Genomic DNA, 22,853 nt, shown 5'->3' on the forward strand with positions numbered 1-22,853 from the left:
GGGTATTTGCCCCTCGTCAGTGTGGAGCAGGATTCTGGCTACTGGGGAAATAATAAATGGACCAACAAAACACAACAATCACTGAACTCAGGGAGAACAGTGAAAAATTCCAATGGAGTACTCATTTACGAGTCTCCATTGATTGTCCCATACAAAATTTAAATATGCAAAAAAGGGGTCCGTGGAGCCTCAGTTACGAGTCTCAAAACACGGGAATAGCCAGATATCCCTCTCTCCAGAGAAGAGTTCAGTGATTGTTGTGTTTTGTGGCCCATCTACCACTAAAAAGATGTTAGTATACTATAAGGAACATAAAAACTGGGGCCTATACTACAGATTTGCATTGGGGCCCATGAGCTTTAAGTTATGCTTCTGCCTAGACTTGTTTATAGTTAACAATTAGCATATACAGTACAGTGTATCAGGCCAGAAATACATACCTAGTCCTAATTAACAGTTTAAGGCTTTGTTCCCACTACGTGATCTTTCTGGCCGTGCGCCCACATCAGAACTTCACACAGCTCACGGAGCCGCTCGCTTTATTGTGTGAACTGACAGGGTTATCTGCGACCGCTATTCACTGAATTGCGGCCACAGAAAACTGACATGTCAGTTCTTTGCGGCGCCGTATGGGATCCCGGCCGGAGCATATACTATGTGCATACGCTCCGGCCGGGATCCCATAGCAGATAAGGCAGTGTTCCACACCGTACAAAGTACGACCGTTGTTGCAGATGGCATTGACTTGACATTGACTTTTTTACGTAGTGTGAACATAGCCTAACTGTGGAAATAAGGATAAAAACATATAGGAATATTATAAGAATATTTAATCATGTGACATTTTACAGAATAAAGAAAATAAAATAACAGGCAAAATTTAATTAAACAGGATAGGGGGACACTTCAGCGAAAAAGACCATCTGTTCCTGTTATATCACTGGAGGAGGTGAAGCGTACTACTGGAGTCATAGAGGCAAACCTGTTAACGGGATCACAGTACATTGGAAGGCCAGTGCTCAGCTTTCACACTCATTTCTTCTTCTAATTTTACAATTTCTAATATATTATCCATTAAAATATGGTTTGCATTCATTCTTGCATGCAATTTACTGCATGAATACATATGTTAAATCAGGGACATTGGTATGTGGGCGGGGGGGGGGGGGGTTCAGATGTTGCAGTCACACCTGGACCTAGGCACCTAAGGGCATGAATGTACCCTCCGTCACATCGAAGAACAGAAGTGCTGAAAATAGCATATGATGGTTGGGAAGGGGCCTAGGTACAGACTGCATTGGGGACAAGGACCTTCTAGCTGTTTATGTGTTGGGTGAATAGTTAACCTCACAAAACCCCAAATGTATTTTACCTATACATAAGTCAAACAGTATTATGATAACTCAATGTTGTTACTTTTCTTGGAAGTCATAGGTTATCCCTAGCTATACTCACATAGGTATATGTACTATAGCATCAGGCTATGCAGCTGTTATAGGGCCCTTAGACACAGGGGTTCAACCATGTAAGTAAGGAAAAAAAGTGCTGGACAAATATGTTATGGATCACATAGTCTAGTAAATGGGCCGTTAAACAATAGTGACTATGTTAATGTCCACAATAATTATTTAAAGTGAAGCTTTAATCAATTTAATTATTTTGGACTTTTTGACATACTAGTTCATGCTTCCTCATACCCTGTAATAACAGGCACAGATATACAAGAGGTACACCGGACCAAGGCCAGCCTTTAGACTCCAACTTTCTGAAAAAGGAAGCTATCCAACTCTCTTGGGAGACATGACAGACTTTTAACCCATTGGGTGATAAGGTTACACTGTGCCTATAGATGTCTATGGAGAGAGGAAGGGTGAAGAGGAGTTATCTGTAGAGTGAAGCAGGGTAGGAAATCTGGTGAAAGATCAAGATCAAATGTTATATTTCACACAGTGTGTAATTCACAATCTACACTGTTCAGTATTGCTCTATAATGCTCTCTATGCTGCTGCTTCTGATGATATGCTATATAGATATAGGTCTATATATAAGGGGCCCCAAAGAATCACTCCATTGTCTTAGGAAACAATGTATCCCCATTGATATGATAAGTGGGAATTCCAATGGACAGAGCCCCATTGATAAGCTTGTTATCATCTATCTACTATTCTCTAGTTTCCATAAAAATAAGTTTTTGGATTAAATATTTGTCTCCAGGCTGGAATTAGTTGAACTGTTAAATCCTGGTATGAGTTTTCTAAAGGGCTTGCAGAGAATTACATAGATAATCGGGTCCATTAACACATTGGTGGCTGCAATCCACAGAGTGGTTTCTTTGGCCACATATAACCTGTTCTTCAGCTGGCAATCTTCTATGATCCCAACCTGGCTAAATGTATATGGCAACCTCATAAAGTGAAAGGGGGCAAAACACAGAAAAAACACAGCAACCACAATAAAAACTTTAAATCGTGTCTTCTTTCTTGAAGCTTTGTCCTTACTTTTGGATCTGATGTAGGAATTATAAACTTTCTTGCTGATTACTGTATAAAAAAGAGTCATGGAAATAAAGACAAACCAAAAAATGATTGTACAGATGTAATTAACGGCTTCGTGCCACTTTATCCCCAGTGGGGACTTTAGCTGGGAACAGCTGCGAACACTTTGTGCAGTTACTTTATGACTGGTCAGAATCATATTAGGTAGAGAGAGTAAGAAGATGACCACCCAGACTGCAACAGATATCCTCTTGGCTTGACTAACACTGTTGATCCGGTTCCTACCAAATGGTCTTACAATTTTTAGAAGACGGTCCAGTCCGATGAGTCCAAGAAGTATTATATTTATGTACATGGTTTCATAAAATATAACAGCCGAAAAGCTGCAAACAAAAACTTTCATCCGCCATGATCCTATGCCAGAGTCGGTGAGAATTTTAAAAGGTAGCATCAGGGTCATAAGTATGTCCGCCACTACGGTGTTCTTAAGGTAAACAATAAAGACCGTGTTGCTTGGAACTTTAAAGAAAATCCAGGCAGAAAGGAAGTTTAATATTATTCCTAGAAAGAATATCACAGAGTATAGAATAGGGAAGACAATATGTGTGACCGTAACATCGCGAGAGCAATTTGCAGAAGTTGAGACATTGGTGATGTTGAGTTTTTCTGGGTTCATAGCTGTAAAATAAATAAATAAAGATAAATGTAAATTAATACAGAAAAAAAAAATCTCCAGCCTTCCAGTACTTATCAGATGCTGAATGTCCTTTTTTCTTTACAGTCTGCACAGTGCTCTCTACTGTCTCCTTTGTCTGTGACGGGAACTTTCCAGAGCAGTAGAACGTCCACACAGAAAACCATCCCTGCTTTGGGCAGTTCCTTTTACGGACAGAGGTGGCAGCAGAGAGTACTGTGTTAGACTGGAAAGAATACATTACTTCCTGAGGGACATACAGCAGCTGATAAGTACTGGAAGACTAGAGATTTTTTTTTATTCAGAAGTAGTTAACAAATCTGTATAACTTTCTGACCAAAAAAAAATTTTTTTTTTTCTTTGGAGCACCCGTTTAGGCTATGTTCACACTACGTAAGTTTCGTAATAATCACAGCTGTTATAACAACGGCCGTGATTACTATGGAACTTATGTAGTGCTGCCTTCTACGGATCCCTAGTGGCGCCGCAAGAAACTTCCATGTCAGTTTTCTGTGGCCGCTATTCAGTGAATAGTGGCCACAGAAAACATGTCAGTGCACACAATGAAGCATGCGGCTGATGCACCCGCATTTGAATTCAGTGGCAGTGAAGATCATTGTCTGACACCGGCCGTTCCCTGGAACATAGCCTTTCACACGTACAGGATCTGTAGCAGATCTGCAGCACAGTTAATGGTGCAGATTTGATGCCGTGTCCAGTTATTTAGATCAAATCTGCTGTGGATTGGCTGCAGATATGGTGTGTGTGAAGCTACCCTAAAGGGGATTTTCTGGGAAGATGTAAAACTTATTTAACTGCCTCCCTAGTATTATTATAATAAAAGAGTGCCTACTAACTCCCCCACACACACACACACATGCCCACTGACAGATCCTCCTCAGATCTTCCAGCCTTAGCTGCAGTCCCACTCCGCAAGCTCATGATGAAGTAGAGGAGCGAGAGAGGTAAGTATACTTTGAAGGTTTGCTAAGCTTTACACTTGCCCAGAAACCCCCTTTAAATCCTGTCTTCCCAGGAACAGCAGCTACATTTTCCAGAAGTACCAAACATCAGGAAGTTCACAAACTAAGCTGAAAAGTAATGGTGTTTCCCTGTTTTTATGATCCATGGAATTTTACTATGATTAAATAAAGAGTACGTTTTACTGGAGCTGGAGTTCACATTGCTATTTGGCTAAGGTCGGACATGACTACAGAAGTGTGTCCTGTTTAACGACTGATTTGTGGGACAATGTAGATGGCTTTTGTCTGCTTTTACATACATCCCCGGGTTTTATGATACAGCTATCTCCTTTTTTCAACTTATGTCTAAACCCAATTTATCCTGAGATGTATGTTGTACCATTACCAGATTTCTACTACAATGTGATTTTGAGATTTCTGCATCTTTTTTTTAATACCTCTTAATTTCATGCTCTTATCCATTTCCTATACTTCTATATCTTTTGTTTCTTGTCAGATAATTTAACATACCATAGCCTTAGTTTACTGTATCCAATAGTCAGTCAAGTGAAGATAACATAGCAGGGTACCATAAGCACCTTGATGAAATGTATAAGGCAGCCAGTGCATCTAGCTATTATATGACTGTGATTTGTTTCTCATGTTGTCACTGGATGACAGCACCATTTATATGCTGTCATCAATACAGTCTGTTTGGCAGCGAAAAACCCATTGGGTAAATATAATGGATGAAGTGGAATATACCGTCAAAGTGAACCCAGCTTTTACATGCTTCACACTGCCGGTGACAATGTAACCTCATGGGAAGCTAGAATAAGAGCATTTTAAAGCAAGTCTAACCTATCTATCTATCTATCTATCTATCTATCTATCTAGCAAATGGAAAGTCCACGGCACTCACAAGGTTAACGGTAAAAAATCGGTGATTTATTGCATACAGCACTCCAAAATAAAACACCGTATATCTGCCGTCTATCTATCTATCTATCTATCTATCTATCTATCTATCTATCTATCTACTAGATAGATGCAGTTTGTATAATAATTTGATATGGCATTACGCATAGCCATGTACACTTCATGCTCAGTAGTAAATACTTAGTAGTAAACAAGTAAAAAAACCCACAGACTACATTATGGAAGGACTGGGCAGGATATTGGTCACTATCACATATACAGTAATAGACTTACCAGCCTTGTATAGTGCTATTCTCTGCCTTCTTCTGTCAGCTTCTGGGGTGTGCTATCAGAGCGGCTTGATAACATTTCCCATCATATAGTTGGTATTCCTCAGTGTCACATCAGATCAGATGAGCCCATGTACAGGTCAGGCTGCGGAGTCTACTGTGCTCTCTGAATGCTTCTTCACCTTTCCCAGCTTGTCTTTCAGTGAGAATTTTCCTTATAGAAGCCTTTAAAACCCTACTAAAATGAAAACACTAATTTTAAATACACCCAAAAGACGCCTTTCACAAACATATACATAATCTGCAGCATTACAGGATGATCCTAAACTTGCCTAAAAGCAAGTGATTCACCGTGGCCTGGATAGTCTTCACGCAGCCTTGGGTTATTAGCATTAAGTGAGTGGAAGTCATCAGATTTGCACTTTGCATACAGTATAGTATGCAAAGTCAGTGTAAGTACAGTATAGATCCTAGCTTCATTCTAGAAAATAACGCTGGTTATCTCTAGGGGACAAACTAAAAATGTATCTAATGGCATCATTCATTTTAGGAGAATTCCTGCACTTTGGGGTCTGTGGTTTACAGGCTACCAATCACCGGAAATAGTTAAGTCTACTTTAAGAAAGAGCATAACCCTGTGGATGTTAAACTGCTCTAGTGTATATACCAGAAACATAGCAATGCATCCCTTCACCTGGGGCAAAGGTTCAGTTCATTGCCCTGGCCAAGATATATATAAGTTGGCACCCTATGTGCACCCTGCATCTGGTGCACATGCCCCAGTTGCCCCAGACCATGCACATGCCCCAGACCTGCCTAGCTGCATCACAGCTTATATACACACAATGACATCTAAGAAGTCACACATGAGGAACCTGAGAAGCCACTTGCCAAGCCCTAACCAGATTCACTAGGGACCACGTCTGGTTTTTGCCAGCAGCTTCTACAAATCTCCTGTGTAGATAGCTGGCTCAGGACTTTTACCACCATTTTCTACCACCTATGCCATCTGTCGTTGTTTTATTTCCATTGGAACTGTAAGAGCTGTGCCTCCATGTATGTGAATGGTTCATTGCTGAACAAAGCAGAGTAACCATTGCACTGCACTCCTCTCTCCTCACTATTTCTCCCTCCCACACTGTGCACTTTAGAGGATCTTGCTTTATCAAGACTTTATTTAAAAGAGGAAATTATTGGCTAAAGCTTGGTCTACATGGAAACATTTCATAATACCAGTGCATCGAGTGTGCATCCTCTCACAGCTTACAGAAAATACATTGCTTCACACCTATAAACTAAATGCATGTAGCATATTGCACCTAACTTGACCTCAATCTCGCCTGGTTTGAAGTGGCCGTGTTTTCCTCTTGCGGTGGAGCAGACTCTTCTTAAATATTCCTTCCTCTCACTGCAATGATTCCACAAATAATCTATTTTATTTTTTGCTATAGCTATACATGCCACAGTGTGGTATTACTAACTATAGGCATGCCAGGTGCACCACTTTATATACTGCAGTTTATCAGTACCCTAGGGCGCACAATAAAGCCAGATTTTGGACTGGATTTTGGATAATCTCTACTTGTAAGTCTACGTGTTGGGCTTTCTCTCTGGTTCTCACATATTGAAAGGTCAAGCATTAAGAGAATAAACATATTCTGTGTTATGAGCAGCGCACTCAGCCTTTCAACTTTCTCAGGAAACTAGAACAGTGAAATATCAGAGTCGGTCTGGACAGAGGGTGTGACACTTGCAACACGAAATGCGTTTTTCCTCTTATCGCCTAAACTTTTATTATGTTTGTGAGCAGAATAAACAGATTTTTTTTTTTTAGGTGAACATATACTATATTAGAAGGTGTCCACAATACTGTGGTTGAAGAGTATTTCTTACATCTAAATTGGCTGGGTTCACACTATGTATATTTGAGGCTGTATTTGTGAGGCTGTATAGCAACCAAAACCAGGAGTGGATTGAAAACACAGAAAGGCTCTGTTCACATAATGTTGTAATTGAGTGGATGGCCATCATTTAATGGCAAATATTTGCTGTTATTTTAAAACAACGGCTGTGGTATTGAAATAATGGCCGTTATTTACTGTTATATGGCGGCCATCCACTCAATTTCAACATTGTGTGAACAGATCCTTTCTGTGTTTTCAATCCACTCCTGGTTTTGGTTGCTATGAGGACCTGACATGAGGACCAAATACTGCCTGAAATATACATAGTGTGAACCCAGCCGCGTGGAAATTATTGAATAGGAGCCTGACTTGGCCTTTGGTGTACACCGCTGCATGTTTGAGATGATGCATACAGTGGATTGAGATGAGGGAGAGAAAAAGAGCACAAAGTAACGCCTGGAGTTGTGGATCCACTGAACCGTCACTAGCGATGGTATTAACCGCACCAGGGAGCGGAGTCTAAGGGGCCGCTGGTTTTCACCAGAGCCCTCCGCAAGGCGGGATGGACTTGCTGCGGCAGGTGACCCCCAGGTCGCTACCCCTGGCTGGGTTGCTAGTGACAGCAGGCGAGGCGTGGCAGGAGCAGTAGGCAGAAGATAGTGCAGGCAGAGGTCTGAAGGCTTAACCGCAGGTGGCAGGCAGTGCTCAGGAACAATGGGTAAGCAGCGGACAGGGACTAGGGACCGGGACAGCGGACAGGGACTAGGAACAGGGACTGAGGTCAGGAACAATAGGGAGCTGGGCCAAACGCTATGGAAAGCATGTAGAGGCTCCAACACGAGGGACAGGGCATGCTGGGATTTATAGGGAGTGATTGGTGCAACTACCAATTAGGGGCGGACTGACCCTTTAAATCTGAGACAGCAGGCACGCGCGCGCCCTAGGAGGCGGGGACGTGCGCGCCGGCGGGCACAGCGGGTGACAGGAGCGGGGCGAGGTAAGGCGCCCCCCGGGGCCAAACTAGTAGCAGCGCCTGGTCCCTGCACATGGACCCCGGCGGCTGCATGGAGAGGTCGCAGCAGCCCGGAGCGCGGGCCGCCGCCGCGGCCGTGACACACAACTATAAAGAGACATGTGGAATTCAGGGCATTTCTATTTTATGTGATATGGAGGGATATTTAGTGTTAGAGGAAGTTACCTTTTTCCATGCGCTCACAATGGCAATAGGTTGAAGAGTACTGGGCATTTGCTTTTATGCTTTTAAGGATCGACTAAATGTTTAACCTGCTAGGGGACCTCCAAACACTGTTCAGGAAGAGAAGAATCTGGCATGCTGGATTTCAGCTGTCTGATCCTTTTATTCACTGAGAGATAATTTGCTGTGGATTCCCGTGGCCGCACTTCTTCCCATTCAGAACACAATTGTCAGGATGGGGTGATAGGGACAAGACGAGACAGTGAGCCCTGAGTCTGAACCCACCCACTGTCCCAACCTACTTGCCTCAATCGGCCGTAGGCAGCCGCGGACAACCACAAAGACGTGCCCTATACTGTATAAGTGTAACACAGAACAAGACAGACAAACAGAATACAGGAGAGTCAACAAGCCAAATCAGAACCAAACGGACAATGCAGTACAAAATCAGGAAACAAACAGATAGTAATAGGTCAGGCGGGAGATCAGGTAATGAGTCGAGCAAGCAGAGGAATTAGGAATGGGGATCGCAGAAGAAGACAGGGGGAGCTGGGATCAGAGTATAAACCTTAATTGCCAGCAGGGAAAGACTAGCCACTGCTTTCATTTATAAGGATCAAGAGCCCGGTCCGGATCACCATTGGATCAGTGCTCTGATCCTCAATTTTCCGGACAGGCAGAGGCATGTGTCAATCAAACAACACTGCTCAGCTGCAGCGATCAAGGCTAGAAGTGAGCAGTGCAACTCCTGCATTGCCAGGAGGCTGAGAAGCAAGCAGGTGTGTCACACAAAGGGAAAAACAGGCCCAGTTCACACCAGGCTCAGTGCACATTCCTGACAACAATAAGGCTATAATCGCACAACATTTTTTAAAGTGAAAATACAGCTGTAAATAATGATCATGATAGTTATTTTGGCAATGTTTTCACCTGAAAAAACATTGTGTGAACATAACCTAAGGATTTATTAGCTCATTTTCTAATAAATTTTCTGTTTCTTTTGTCAGAATAGCACAGTATATTCTTGCAGTATTGCAAAGTAGGACCTAGCTAGACAGTCCTGACACAACGCTACTTTAAGACTTTCTGTATTTTACCTGTAATTTAAGACTTGAAAATGAGCCTTAAAATACAGTGGGCGGTGGTCGACTGTATTATTATATGCTGAGTGTCTTACGTGTCGTTTTACTATTTTGGTGTATGCTGGCTAATAAATGTACAGTATGCTGAGGAAAATGAGGAACGCGTCCTGCTTGTGGAACGCTCTGTATATTGTTACTAATGTAAAGAACCTTTACTAAGAATGGAAAGGTGAGTGCCAGGAACTTCTTTTCTACTAGGTTAATAAATCCCTGCCCACATTTTCTGGTGCTAGAAATTAGCTTTTCTCATTAGTAAATACATCAGGGAAACATATAGCCTTCTCTCCACATCCACTTTCCAGGAAAAAAAAACCTACCATACGTGAACATGTCTAAAAAGTCACCCGGTGTACATTAATAGTAAAAGGCACAAAGCCTTTAAGTCAATATTGGATCATAATGGATCTTCATGTCTGTTTTCGCATCCAGATCCAAATTTTTGTTTTGGCTGCATTAAAGCATTTATATAGTTTTCTGTAAGTCTTGTTTTCAGTCTCCCATTGATCTCATTGATAAACGAGTGACCTCATGTCCCTAAGAAATAAACTTGATCTGTCATAATCATTTCTAGAAAAAAAAACTATATATATATATCTATATTTCTAATAATAAATCTTTTATAGCCTCTTCAATGTTTTTCTGATTTAAGTATTCTAAATTATTTATTAAATAAACTAGTATAGAACACACTGGAAAAACCAAAAAGGAAGTTCAGCAATAGGGATTCAATTGTACTTTCTTTACATTCACTTCATGGCTCTGTCTGTCAAAGTTGATGAGTTATAGTCTCATGCATTCTGCTCTGCAAACCCCATATAAAGGACAGTCGCCCCATGGATAAAATACTTTCCCTATACAACAATAAGTGCCTGGGGCATAATCTACAGTACATACCTTTAGACGGGTATTACTCTGTGCGGTTGTCCAGTGTCCTGTTTGTGCAGAGCTGTGGTGTAAATGTATTTATTGCAGTTTTCTTACACTTCTTCATTTCACTTCTTCCTTTTTTTCCAAACTCTATCCGTTCACAAATTTATACATTATGGATAAGATGTATAAGATGTAAATATGCAGGATTTTTTGAACTGTGGCTTTGTAGCTATTTTACATACAGTGTATTTGTTCAGTGTCGGACTGGGGTACCTGGGGCCCACCACAGGAAATGATCCTGGGGTCCCACCAATGAAGAACTAGTAAGAAACAACATGTCAGTCAGTGTTTGTGCTAGTTCTAAAGCTGGGGGCCCTCTGGAGGATCCTCTGGTCCTCTGGTGGGCCAGTCCGACACTGTGCGTGTTTGTGTATATGTGAATGTATGTATGTTTCCCACTACATACATGACTGTTGAGCTTAAAGGCAGTGAAAAAATTATATCAGAAGATGTATCCTCAGGGCAAAAGTCAAATATCTGTACATTGTTACTGATGTGCACTGTCACAATAGTTCACCATCAGTTTCCATGCCAGCAGTGACATAAATTACTATTATAAGCCTATACCCAGGAAGCTGGCATGCTTCCTACTCTGAGTGGCAGATTTTACAAGACATCACTAGGGAAGTATAGTGATGGCATTTCTCTTGACCACTTGAACCACAAACCATAAAATGTACTCGAGCAGTTATTTCTGTAACTCTTGTAAGCAAAACTAGATCTAAAACTAGATCCTAAATTTATATCTTTTAATACTGTATATATATATCTTGCCCAGGGGCATTTCTAATGATGAGGAGGGAGCAAAGGAAGATAGGAGAGGCGTTGCAGGCCTAGTGCACAGACACTCTAGGCAACACCACACTGACTCAGCTGCTGCAGATTAAAAGATCATTTTTTTATGCTAACCAAGGCACCAGGCGCATTTTAAAAGACATGAATGGGAAGGGCTTACTCTCATCAAATGGATGGTACGAGCAGTTTGGGGAAGTGGGTTGGGGGATAAAATGTCACTTCAAATCTCAGTCACTGTCATTAAGCTACCTGTGGTGTTGGACCACATTAACTCAGAGAGTCCTAAGAGCATGTGCCACCTATCATCTGCTGTTTCACTTACTACATACAATACATCACCATTACTACTTACTACTTACAGTTCTTTGCTTACCACATCTGGAATATGTGGTAAAAACCTCACCTACAAAAAGATATTGATAAAATAGAGCGGTTCCAAAAATGAGCTACAAAAATGGTGGAGGGTGTGTAGCATAAAACATATCAGGAAAGACTTGAGGAAAGAGTATTTAAATCTGTACAGTCTGGAGGAAAGAAGGGAAAGGGGGGCTTGATCCAAACCTGTATGTGTTTTAAAGGACTAAATAAGGTTCAGGAGGGAAGTGTTAGAGGTTAGTTGGGGGAAAGATCAGACACAATGTGAGAAAATTAGAGATGAGTGAACCTGGAGCATGCTTGAGTCCATCCAAACCTGAACTTTCGGCATTTGATTAGCGGTGGCTGCTGAAGTTGGATAAAGCCCTAAGGCTATATGGAAAACATGGATATAGTCATTGGCTGTATCCATGTTTTCCAGACAACCTTAGAGCTTTATCCAACTTCAGCAGCCCCCGCTAATCAAATGCCGATCGTTCGGGTTCGGATGGACTCTAACCCGAACCCGGTTCGCTCATCTCTAGAGAAAATATTACTTTATTGAAAAAGTAGTAGATGCTTGGAACAAACTTCCAGCAGATGGGACATTCCTGAGATAAACATATAGCTATCCTAAGATAATAAGAAAGGAAATAATATAAGTACAGACTAAATGGACCATTTTTAATTATTTTTTTTTTTGAGCTGACAGTCTTCTATGTTTCAGTTACAGGGCTAAGAAGACACCGCTAAGTTCTTTCATTAAAGAGGTTGTCTGGCATAAACTGAAAATCCACTATTCTGACGAGGCTGCAGGGGGCAAAACAGTGCGGTATACTTACCTGTCCTCCTTTGCTGCAGCTATCAGTTCCCAGGCCGCCTGCTCTACGCTGCTGTAGATTTCCAGTTTATGCCACACAACCTCTTAAACCTTTTGAAATATCTAACCTGCTGATATGTCTCTATAGCATACAGGGCCCTGAGGATAAAGATAAGTTTTGTGCTGTTTCTATGATATTAGGAGTTTAATCCCTATGCTAATAAGTAAAAAAAAAAAAAAGGAAAAAAATGGCAGCACACTTTATGCCTCTGTTCAAACTGCAGGCTGCACGCTGCATGTGGCTTAAGTACAAACAAAAATACAAAAGTGCAACAGCAACCCACAGGTGCAAAATCTTACCAAATATCTTAACAGGTAAAAACCTGGTCTGTAGATATTGAAAAATGAGGTCCTTAGCAAACTATTTGATCAAACAGAGTGTACCATGTCACCACGTTAAGGCGTCCTCAGAGACATGGTCCCTACTCTAGCATTTTCAGACTAGCAATGGCCTCTCCTGGGCTGAACAAGCCTACGACTGGGCAGATAGGAGCCAAATGATCTTTTTTATAGCACCCTTGTGACATGGGTTGAGTGCAAACCATAGGCGTACTATACGCCATGGAGAGACCATAGTACAGTGTAGGTCCATCCCAGCCTGAGGTTACCTTATCGTGGTGGGGTGGTTTACACTGTTTGCAAATGTTAACCAAGAGCCTCATTATTTCTGTGGAGATTTTTTTAGCAGTTGGGGGGGGGGGGCTTTATTTTGTTCTGCTTTTTTCTCAGTATTTTGTTTGCTTGTGCTATTAAGCTATTAATGCTTTAAGTTACGTGTGAGCTCTCTATTCTAAAATAGGCAGGAACTCACTTAAAGCGTGAGTGTCATTTGTGGATAAGCTGCCATAAAATGTGTGTGAACATGAGGATTAGCATTGTATCTGGCCATCATATATCTTTGATATGGCATGTTTCTGCAGATTACTGCTCTGTAAGCTAAATCTGCAGTTTTCAGTTCCCCCAGTGCTGGCTGGCGGAGCCTATTGTCTATGCTGTCAGCACACATAGGATGAATTCCTGTACTTGTGTGTCTCTTTGCACAGTCTAATAAACAGCAGCACAGAAGCCATAATAAGACTGGGTTCACACTACGTATATTTCAGTCAGTATTGTGGTCCTCATATTGCAACCAAAACCAGGAGTGGATTAAAACACAGAAAGGATCTGTTCACACAATGCTGTAATTGAGTGGATGGCCGCCATATAACAGTAGATAACGGCCATTATTTCAATACAACAGCCGTTGTTTTAAAATAACAGCAAACATTTGCCATTAAATGGCGGCCATCCACTCAATTTCAACATTGTGTGAACAGAGCCTTTCTGTGTTTTTAATCCACTCCTGGTTTTGGTTGCAATACTGACTGAAATATACTGACTGAAATATACGTAGTGTGAACGCAGCCTCAAGCTGTAGCGAGCAGTCTACTGAAGCCCTGGGGTGAGATCTCTTAAGGCCCTAATACATCTTACACTTTTGTCAGTCGTACCCACCCCTCACGGTGGGTTCGCCTATTACTATAAGCCTAAATCCTTTGTTCTGCCAGAGAAAAGCCACAGTCAGAGTTCTCTGGCTGCAGCTTAAACCACCCCTCCCAATAGGGTACATAGGTACGCTCGTCCATGCCGAACAGTCCTGTGTAGGGGGGCAGGTGCTGGACAGGTGATATAAATGACAGTTGAATGATTGTTCAGCTATTAATGGGGTTACAGAGCTGTTGTTTAGCTGTCTCTCTCTCTCTCTCTCTCTCTCTCTCTGCATGTGTACTCTCTTCACCTCTCTCTGTCCACCCTCCATTGAGATGCCTTGTAATCTGATTTGTTAGCGAGCTTCAGGATATGACTGAGCTAGTTTAGCAGAGAAGACAGTTTAGCTGAGAGAAATGGATGAAAGGGAAGATGTTTGGTAACAGGAGAAGGAAACATTTTTGTCTCATAAGATATATTACAAAGTTTCTCATATTTGTTGTTATTATTGATCTAAGCAAAGTTTGTTGAAATAACAGTGCCTATTTGAGAGGTATTCCAGGATTCTGATTGTTTTATATGTTACTGGTGCTGCTGTAAAGAAGAGAAAAGGCTATAGTAACTTACCCCAGTCCCCCACAGCTCCCACTGCAGCTTGTCTCCTCTCCCTGCTCTCGAGACAATTCATGGAGCAGGACCTGCCTGCTCAGCCAATCACCAGCAGAGACTGAACCCCACTGCAGTCAGTAATTGACTAAGCAGGAGGTCCTGTCAGGTTCTTTGTCTTCTAGGAAGCAGGGAAAAGAGATGAAGGCAGGGGAATGGAAGGAGCTGTATTGCAAGCTGCGGGGGATCATGGTAGGTAAAGACTGTATTACATTTTTTTTTACAGCAGCGCCAGTATACATCTAAAATGGCCTTAAAGATGATGGACATGAATTCTATGAATTAAAAGCATAGTAATTATTATTATATGGGAGTCTCTTATACAGTGAGTTCAGTTGTACCCTGTTCTGTATAAAAATAAAGCTTCACCCTCAGCCTCACGTGCCAGCTGGATGGCTCTCCCTATTATGAAGCCTATGGAGGCGTATGTGACATACACAATGCTGACCGTTATACAGAACAGTGCACACACCAACTCATTGTATATAAGAAAGTCTAATATTATAATGACTACTTTAGTGAGGATGTTTAGCATTAAAAAGTAAAGAAAGTGGCCAACCCTTGTAAGTTCTTAAGGGAAGTGCATAGTCTTTACCCCAAAATAACCTAACAATAGTGCTGAGTGGAGATTTCGAACTGTTTGGGTTCAGCAACATTCTCCGAACCTGAGTACTCAGCATTGACTCCCTGCAATGACAGTAATAAGGTCTTGTTTCCTATACCAACATGATGTTTCTGAAACGTAGGGTCTTATTACACGTGCGGCCTACTATGGCCCAATCATTTTAGTAAACGAGCACTGATCTGCTAGATCGCGCTCGAACACTAGCCCGATTAGACGGCGCGATAATCGAACAGTAAGGGCTGCATGGACATTGTTAGCAATGTCTATGCAGCCATTGACCAAACACCTGATACCTTACCTCTCTCTGTTCCCGGTCTTCTCTCCTGTGCTTGGCAGCTTCCCAGTCCCTGCAGCATCAGCTGACAGGATGCTCACACAAGCCGCAGGGATCGTGAAGCTGTGGAGCACAGGAGAGAAAACCGGGAACAGGGAGAGTTAAGGTATCAGGTGTTTGGGCAATCGTTAGCCGTCGGCCGTGCATCGCTGTTACACGTAGCAATGCATGGTCGGCACCCGACCATTTTAGGTTGAAACCTAAACCAATGATCAGCCGATGATCGTTGTCATCGGTTGATCGTTATCTCTATTACACGGATCGATAATCGGCAGAATTGGCTCGATTCCGTGTAATAAGGCCCTTACTGGCAATGAACTAGTGCCATGTAAAAGTGCCTGTGTATGTAGCAATAGTAAGTTATGCACTTTTGCAGTTTTCAGTTTTCAGCTACAAAACATTTTACACACTAAGATGCAGAGTAATAATTGACTTGAAAGGTAGCTTCACACACACACACACACACACACATACACACTCACACACTCACACACTCTGTATCGCAGCGGATTTTATGCTGCGGATCCTCAGCGGATCCACAGCAGATCCTCAGCTGATTTGATCTAAATAACTGAACACAACTTCAAATCTGCACCATCAAATCTGCTGCGGATCCTGTACACGTGAACGCACCCTTACCTTTATCTCTGACGGCTGCACCTCATTGCGGAGGAGAAGGGAGCTCAATGCAGATGTTGTCAGATAACTGTGGCATGCTATAGTTATATAGAGTAGCTATATAGAGTAGCTCTAGTGTTTCTTTTATATTATAAGCAATAATGTACACTTGCAGAAAAACAGAGTTTCACAAGAACCCAAAAACCCATTCCCACATCCTGTAGGTTTCTGTAGTCAATGACCAATGTGGTGACTTACTTTACATAGTCACAAGTACAAGTTTTATTCACTTAGAATTTCAGCTATTGAAAACCGTTTAGTATAATAAAGTAATTATAGTTGATGTATGATTATATTCAGAATACCTTCTAGGTCTAGAAACCACTATATGTATATATTCTATGTGGCAGTTTCCCTTTAAATAACTAATTTTCTAGTTGCCCATAAATGTACAGGTGTGTCTATACTTATGCTTCCATTAGTTTAGTTAAAGCACTACAGTCATTTGCAGTAACTTTTGACAAGTTCTTAGCTCCAGCAGGAGTTTTACCGAGGAGAATTTTGTTCCCATACTGAGATCCTAATTCCATTTATAAGATCAATTTCATGAAAATGTAATTCTACATCTATAGTACAGCCACTAGTTTCATCACCTGAGCTGGCTGCAGCATTGATCCCTATTATGTTGTCAGTTTGGGTTATTAGTCCTGTGATAAGGCTCATATACACTTTAAAATCACACTGGGGTCATTGGGACTTTTAGATCACTGGTTACTTCATGTTCTTCGGAGAGGAGGTGACCAGAAAACAACAAATCTGGCACTAGGTGTTTTCATTAGGCTCTCGGCTGCCATGAAAACCCAATAGCACCTAATACCTTGTCACTGGTGCTACTGGGTAATTTTTGCTAACTGCAGCATACAGCTGGCACACTTTACATGCTCATATTAAATCTCCTGAGAGGCTAGATCTGTATACAACAAGGTTGATATATGTGCCCTTGAAGCCATAGCCAGTAGAATATGAGCCTGTTCCACACTAGATATTCAAATACCTGAAGCCTTTATAGTTTCTCCTGGTTTATCGTCAGGTATTCTTGTAACAAAAATATTTTTTACCATGTTTCCACAAAGCTGCTTCAAGTGTTGAATAATCTATTTTAATTTCAAGATGGCCAGACACAGGCAATTATTTCTTAGTGTGTGGTTACAGGTAGGGGCCGATCTGGAAATGCGCTGTCAGAATCCAGAGCCACATGCAGATCCACAAATCCATCATGGCAGTACAGCCATTCCCTCTATACACAGCCATTATTAAGCTTACTAATAGCATGCCAAGATAATTTGACAAAAGGCAGCTAAATCCTTGTTATGCACCCAGTATAAGGAAATGCAGTACAAATTGAGGCTATGTTCACACTACGTAAAAGTACGGCTGTAGTTGCCATTGTCAACAACGGTCGTACTTTATGCGCCTGTGAACACTGCCCTATCTGCTATGGCATCCCGGCCGGAGCGTATACAGATCGTATTCAGTGAATTGCGGCCGCAGAAAGCTCTATCAGTTCACACAATGAAGCGAGCGGCTCATGCCACTTGCTTCATTGTGTGCTGTGGAGTGTTCTGATGCGGCCACACGCTGATGCGCCCGCATCAGAACACTACAGACATAAAGATCATCCGGCCGGCACTGCAATACAAGCCGGGATGATCTGTGCAGAGACCGGCTGTTCCGTGACCCTGCCAGGAGAATGCGTTTGTACCACACTCCTCACCTCATTCATAAATTTAACCCTGCCTTTGCTAGCACGTGCTGGAGATGCCAATCTGCGATCAGCACCCTATTACGTACTTTCTGTTAGTGCCCCTTGACCGCCTAATGTTGGACGTCAGTCCGAGCCCCTATTCAAGATGTCTTAAACATCCAAGTTCCCTTGACTCCACTTCATTTCCTTTTAAACGTACCTCCCAAAAACATAGGGAATCATGCTGCCGCATCTCCCTTCACTAGAAAAGCACCTCCCCACACGTCTTCCCTAATCTGCTCACACGGATCAGAGATATAAGAAGTGTGGATGCTTTTACGGCTAGTTTGAATAATACGGTGAAAAAATGTAACAATGCATGGGACACCTGGGATGTGTTCTAGGATAGGCATTCCAGGAAGCACCCTTCTCTTTCTCTTCCTTCTACTTCTTCTCTTGCTCTCCTTTTCTCCTTTGTTTTATTTCTGTTTGGTTCTTCTGAGGTTCATCAGCCGCCCCTACCACTCTTGCTGTAATCATGCCTTCCCAGAAAGCACTGGTTCCTTTGTGAATTAGCATACCCCTGCATCTCCGTTTGAGACGCCTGGAAGACATCATTTGTTTCCTTTCCACTCGTCCTCTTTTTCTTTTCGAAAGGCGCCCTTGCAAGGGGCAAGATGGAGCAAGATTTTTATTGGTTCAGTTATATATTATTATTGTTGCTTTTTGCACCGATTGTGTACTACTACCGATTGATGGCTACTTTTGCCTTAAACTTTGCTACTTTCTTTTTTCTGTTATGTTAAAAAGGAAAAACTCCATACATGTGAAGGGCATTCATTCCTGCGCGTGGCGTTCATAAATAAAGGGAGATAAATAAAGGGAGGTGTTTTGAATATGTTGTTTCTGTTTCTTTATTATTTTCATATCATTTCCATATCTATTGATCAAGGGATTTCCATAAGTCTACGACTTTTCCTTCTTAATGTTAAGGAGTGTACAACTCCAACCTGTCAACGCACGCACTCTGCATGACCTCCAGTGGAAGTCCTTGAAGCAGTGTGAACTTAATATAACTCTATTACAGAATAGAAATCAACATGCTGTAGCTTGTGGACTGCTTACCCATAATCCCCTCTTTATTAAGACATTTTAATTTGCATTATAAAAAGTAATTGGAAAACATAAGAACTTACTTATATCACTTAATCTTGTGAAAATGACTGTGGGTTAATGTAGATGTCACCCGAATGTCAAGTTTTGTCAGCTGGACTGAAAGCTGCAATTACATCATTTACATAAAGCTTATTCGATGTCTGACGAAACCCCTAGAGATCAGAAATTGTTTTTAAATAATGGCAATTTGATGTTAAATTTCAACAGTGTGTGAACATAGCCTTTCTGTGTTTTCATTCTACTCCTGGTTTTGGTTGCAAAATACTTAGCAAAACTACTGTGTGTGTGAACATACTGCAATGTGTTTTTTTACATACCTGGGAAGTTCAGGGACATTATTGTCTTTTACTAATATGTAACTATGAACAATTAAAAATTAAATGAAGAATTACAGGAAACTGAATTTTTCCTTTACTGTTATGTTCTTGGTAGATAACATTTCATTGGTTTTCTAGGAGCGCCCTCTAGTGGAAGGAAAACAAATGACACAAAATGAATGCATTCTGCCTTGTAACATGCAATGTGGTGACACCTGGCTAGTTTGAGATTTAATCTTATTTATTCATGTATTTATTTATGTATAACGTATACAGTGTATCTGTTTGTCTTACTATTTCCTTTATTCTCTGAATAAGAAGCACCCAACTTGCATAAAAGGAACCTATCACATTAATCATACAGTCTGATCTCTGGGAATTACGCATATCAGTATAGATTAGGAGAGCTGTGCAGAATGATATATTGTTTTTGTGGGAAAAGATTCAGTGTAAGTTTATGTTCACACTGAGTAAATGTGGCGGAATCTTGCCTACCTCAGTGTCCCATAGTTTATCTAAGAGAGGGCTCACGCGCCTCTGCTTCAGCCGCTCTCCGCACAAAGAATTGACATGGAATTCCCCCACATTTACTGAGTGTGACCATACCCTAAGGGTGTGTTAACATTTAGCAGATACGCTAGTTTTTCTGCATATAATCTTGACCAAAAATTGTGTATTTGATGCACAGATTTACAGATGAGCTTTCATGATAAGTAACTAAACTTTTAGAAAACTCCTGACATGTCATAGAGATATGTAAAAAAGTTGTTTTAGGTGAGTTCCGGCTACTGAGACCCCCCCAATGATCTCTAAATTAAAGGGACCGAAGCGCTCAACTGAGTGCTTGGGGTGGGGGGTTGAACAGAAACAATGTATGACACCTTGATGAACACGGCCACTCGGATATACACCAACTTATCCCTATAAGGTAAACATTGGTCCCAGTGCTCAAGCACAAGAAACAATGATCATTTTACGGATACTAGCATTACATATCTCTATTAGTTCATCATTTTAAATAAAGGTTAGGACCAGTAAAAATGGAGTGAACAAGGAGGATGGTGGGGGTGGGGTAGCGAGGTAACCTGAAATAAGTCCACTCTGTGATAATCACCTGCTGGATCAGAACCCTTTATTCCATTCCTGCACAATGGCTTCCTGTCTAGCATCTCCTCACGCCAGGCTTAGCGCCTCCTCCCTTAATACATCACTGTTTCTGAGCAGAATAAGCAGTGACCAGTCACCAGCACTGACAATACTTATAACAACATTAAACTGGGGGCTGTGTGTGTGTGTGTGTGTGTGTGTGTATATATATATATATATATATATATATATATATATATATATATATATAGTTAGAATAGACCAAAACTGTACAAAAAGGTAGCACTGTGCATAATTCAGTCAAAAAATGCTAAGAAGGGCTATATAGGGCCAGCAATATGTATACCAAATAAAGCAGAGGACAAAGGCAGAAGTAATAACAATAGTAAGAGAAAAAAACAATGCAGTGAAGGTTTTCCTATTGATACAATGTATAGTGCCACAGTGCACTCAGTGCATTGTCTCTTCTCCTACTATTTGTATATGTTCTTGCTGGCCCTATATAACCCTTCATTGTCATTATCTTACAACCTAATAAATAATAATAATATCAGTATTGTACTTACAGTATCTAAAAAAGGCATTCATCTAAATGTTTTATCCTTTTCTCTTCACTCTTCCTTGACCTTTTATTTAAACAAACTGCAGGAACATATATACAAATATATATTAGTGAACAGTTCACTGGTTTCCTTATCCAGAATGTACGCTATTTCCTCAATAACGTACGGTATAAATATAGCTAGAAAGATAGAATAGGCTGGAAAGATAGCAAGACCTTGGTTACATAGTAATATAGTTTGTAAGGATTGTGGCCGTGCAGGAGGAGCAGGCGGATGAAGTTGTTTTACTACTACAATAATAATAATAATAATAATAATAATAATAATAATAATAATGCAGGTTACTGTAATTCAGGAAGTGGCAAAATCTTACCTTCTGCTATGGAAAACCACGCTCTGTAGAAATTAAACCTTCTTTGAGGTTAGTAAAAGTCTCTGTTGGAATTAAATAATCCACCTTCAACACGGTAAGGCTGGCCCTGGGCCCTTGAAGTTGGCATAGATTTCAGCTAGAGTTGTGTCTGGACATAATGACTGCAGCATGTGCGGGGGCCAGACATGTCCTCCTCCTGCCCCCTGCCTGTAAGCGGAGCAGACTGCAAGAACTCCCCAGCTTTCCATGCACAGAAGCTTAGCGAACCTTTGCAGTCCATCGCACTAAATGATAATCTCCATCTTTTCCTCCTTCATGTGCTTTGGCACTCATCCTGTACACTCTCACCATGAATACTACCATTTTTATACTCTTACATGTTATCAATTTACTTTTTTTTCTTTTATTGTGTTTTGGTAATGAAAAAAACTGAAGCCTTTTAAAAAATAAAAATGCAAAAGAAGAGCCTGTGGAGCCTCATCAAAGAGTCTCGAAACACAGGACTAGCTAGATATCCTTCCGGGAAGGACCCAGCCAAGGGGTGGCTCCTGTAAGGAAACCACCAAATCCACCATATTAAGTGGCCCTATAAGTCAATGTAATAACAAGGGAAAAACCTAGACCAGGCGACCATCCACATACAGCTGTTTCGGGGTGTTGCCCCTCATCAGTGTGGAGCAGGATTCTGGCTAGGTGGGAACAATGCTTTTAGAGCCATAAGAGAAACAGATCGCTGATCCAAGGGAGACCAGCCAAATGACAACACTGCCGGCTGCTAGTGAAAGCGCTCAAAGCAGGGAAGTCCTAGGTGCATTGCCCCCAGGGAAGCATGTATATGGAAAAGAATGCTTTGCAGCCTGTAATAGCAGCTCTACCTTGGCAGAAATGGAGACCTATAGAGGGCCTCCTGCTAGCATTGTAGCCTATTGGCATCCTGCAATTCGAGGGTGCTGGTAATGGCTCTGACAAGCTCTGCGCCTGTCTAAGAAGTGTCTAAATGCGATCTTTACTGTTAATCATGGCTTCTAGAGGATTAAGTTGCTGGGATCGGCCTGAAGGGCCCTGGGAGTTTTGGCAGTCATATATAGCTGGCACTCACTGCATATGGAGCAGGGTTAGGAGCTGCTCAAGAGCCCCATATTCCTCAACTGCATTGAAGATTCACATGTACATTTTGTTAAGGTGTGTCCCAAAACTTCTGTCCGTATAGTGTATGTACTTACAGATCTCCCATTGAATCAAACGGCACTTTACAAATCTATATGCTGTACTGATGACTTACCATAGGGGACTAATTGCCTGTA

At 41.5% G+C, this 22,853-nt stretch overlaps 2 protein-coding genes across 3 annotated transcripts in view; one reads left to right on the forward strand and one right to left on the reverse strand.

Moving 5' to 3' along the window:
* MED12L (mediator complex subunit 12L) overlaps window positions 1-22,853 on the forward strand; it is a 393,418-nt gene that overhangs the window by 225,622 nt on the left and 144,943 nt on the right. The window lies entirely within an intron of this gene.
* Window positions 844-16,351, reverse strand: LOC138795829 (P2Y purinoceptor 13-like). Of its 2 annotated transcripts, none has more exons than XM_069975443.1 (3): window positions 16,291-16,351; window positions 5,364-5,597; window positions 844-3,173 (listed from the first exon to the last, which is right to left on the reverse strand). In XM_069975443.1, the coding sequence occupies exon 3, from the start codon at window positions 3,169-3,171 to the stop codon at window positions 2,197-2,199; it is 975 nt and encodes a 324-aa protein (XP_069831544.1). In that variant the 5' UTR covers window positions 3,172-3,173; window positions 5,364-5,597; window positions 16,291-16,351; the 3' UTR covers window positions 844-2,196. The 2 variants fall into 2 exon arrangements, with proteins under 2 accessions (XP_069831544.1, XP_069831543.1); XM_069975442.1 differs by lacking the exon at window positions 16,291-16,351 and adding an exon at window positions 10,495-10,544.

The sequence above is a fragment of the Dendropsophus ebraccatus genome, chromosome 6 (genome assembly GCF_027789765.1).
Source record: "Dendropsophus ebraccatus isolate aDenEbr1 chromosome 6, aDenEbr1.pat, whole genome shotgun sequence".
NCBI classification, from domain to species: Eukaryota; Metazoa; Chordata; class Amphibia; order Anura; family Hylidae; genus Dendropsophus; species Dendropsophus ebraccatus.

What these genes read in the sequence shown, in the direction of transcription:
- LOC138795829 (XM_069975443.1), bottom strand. Translation starts at nt 3,171, where the DNA reads ATGAACCCAGAAAAACTCAACATCACCAATGTCTCAACTTCTGCAAAT.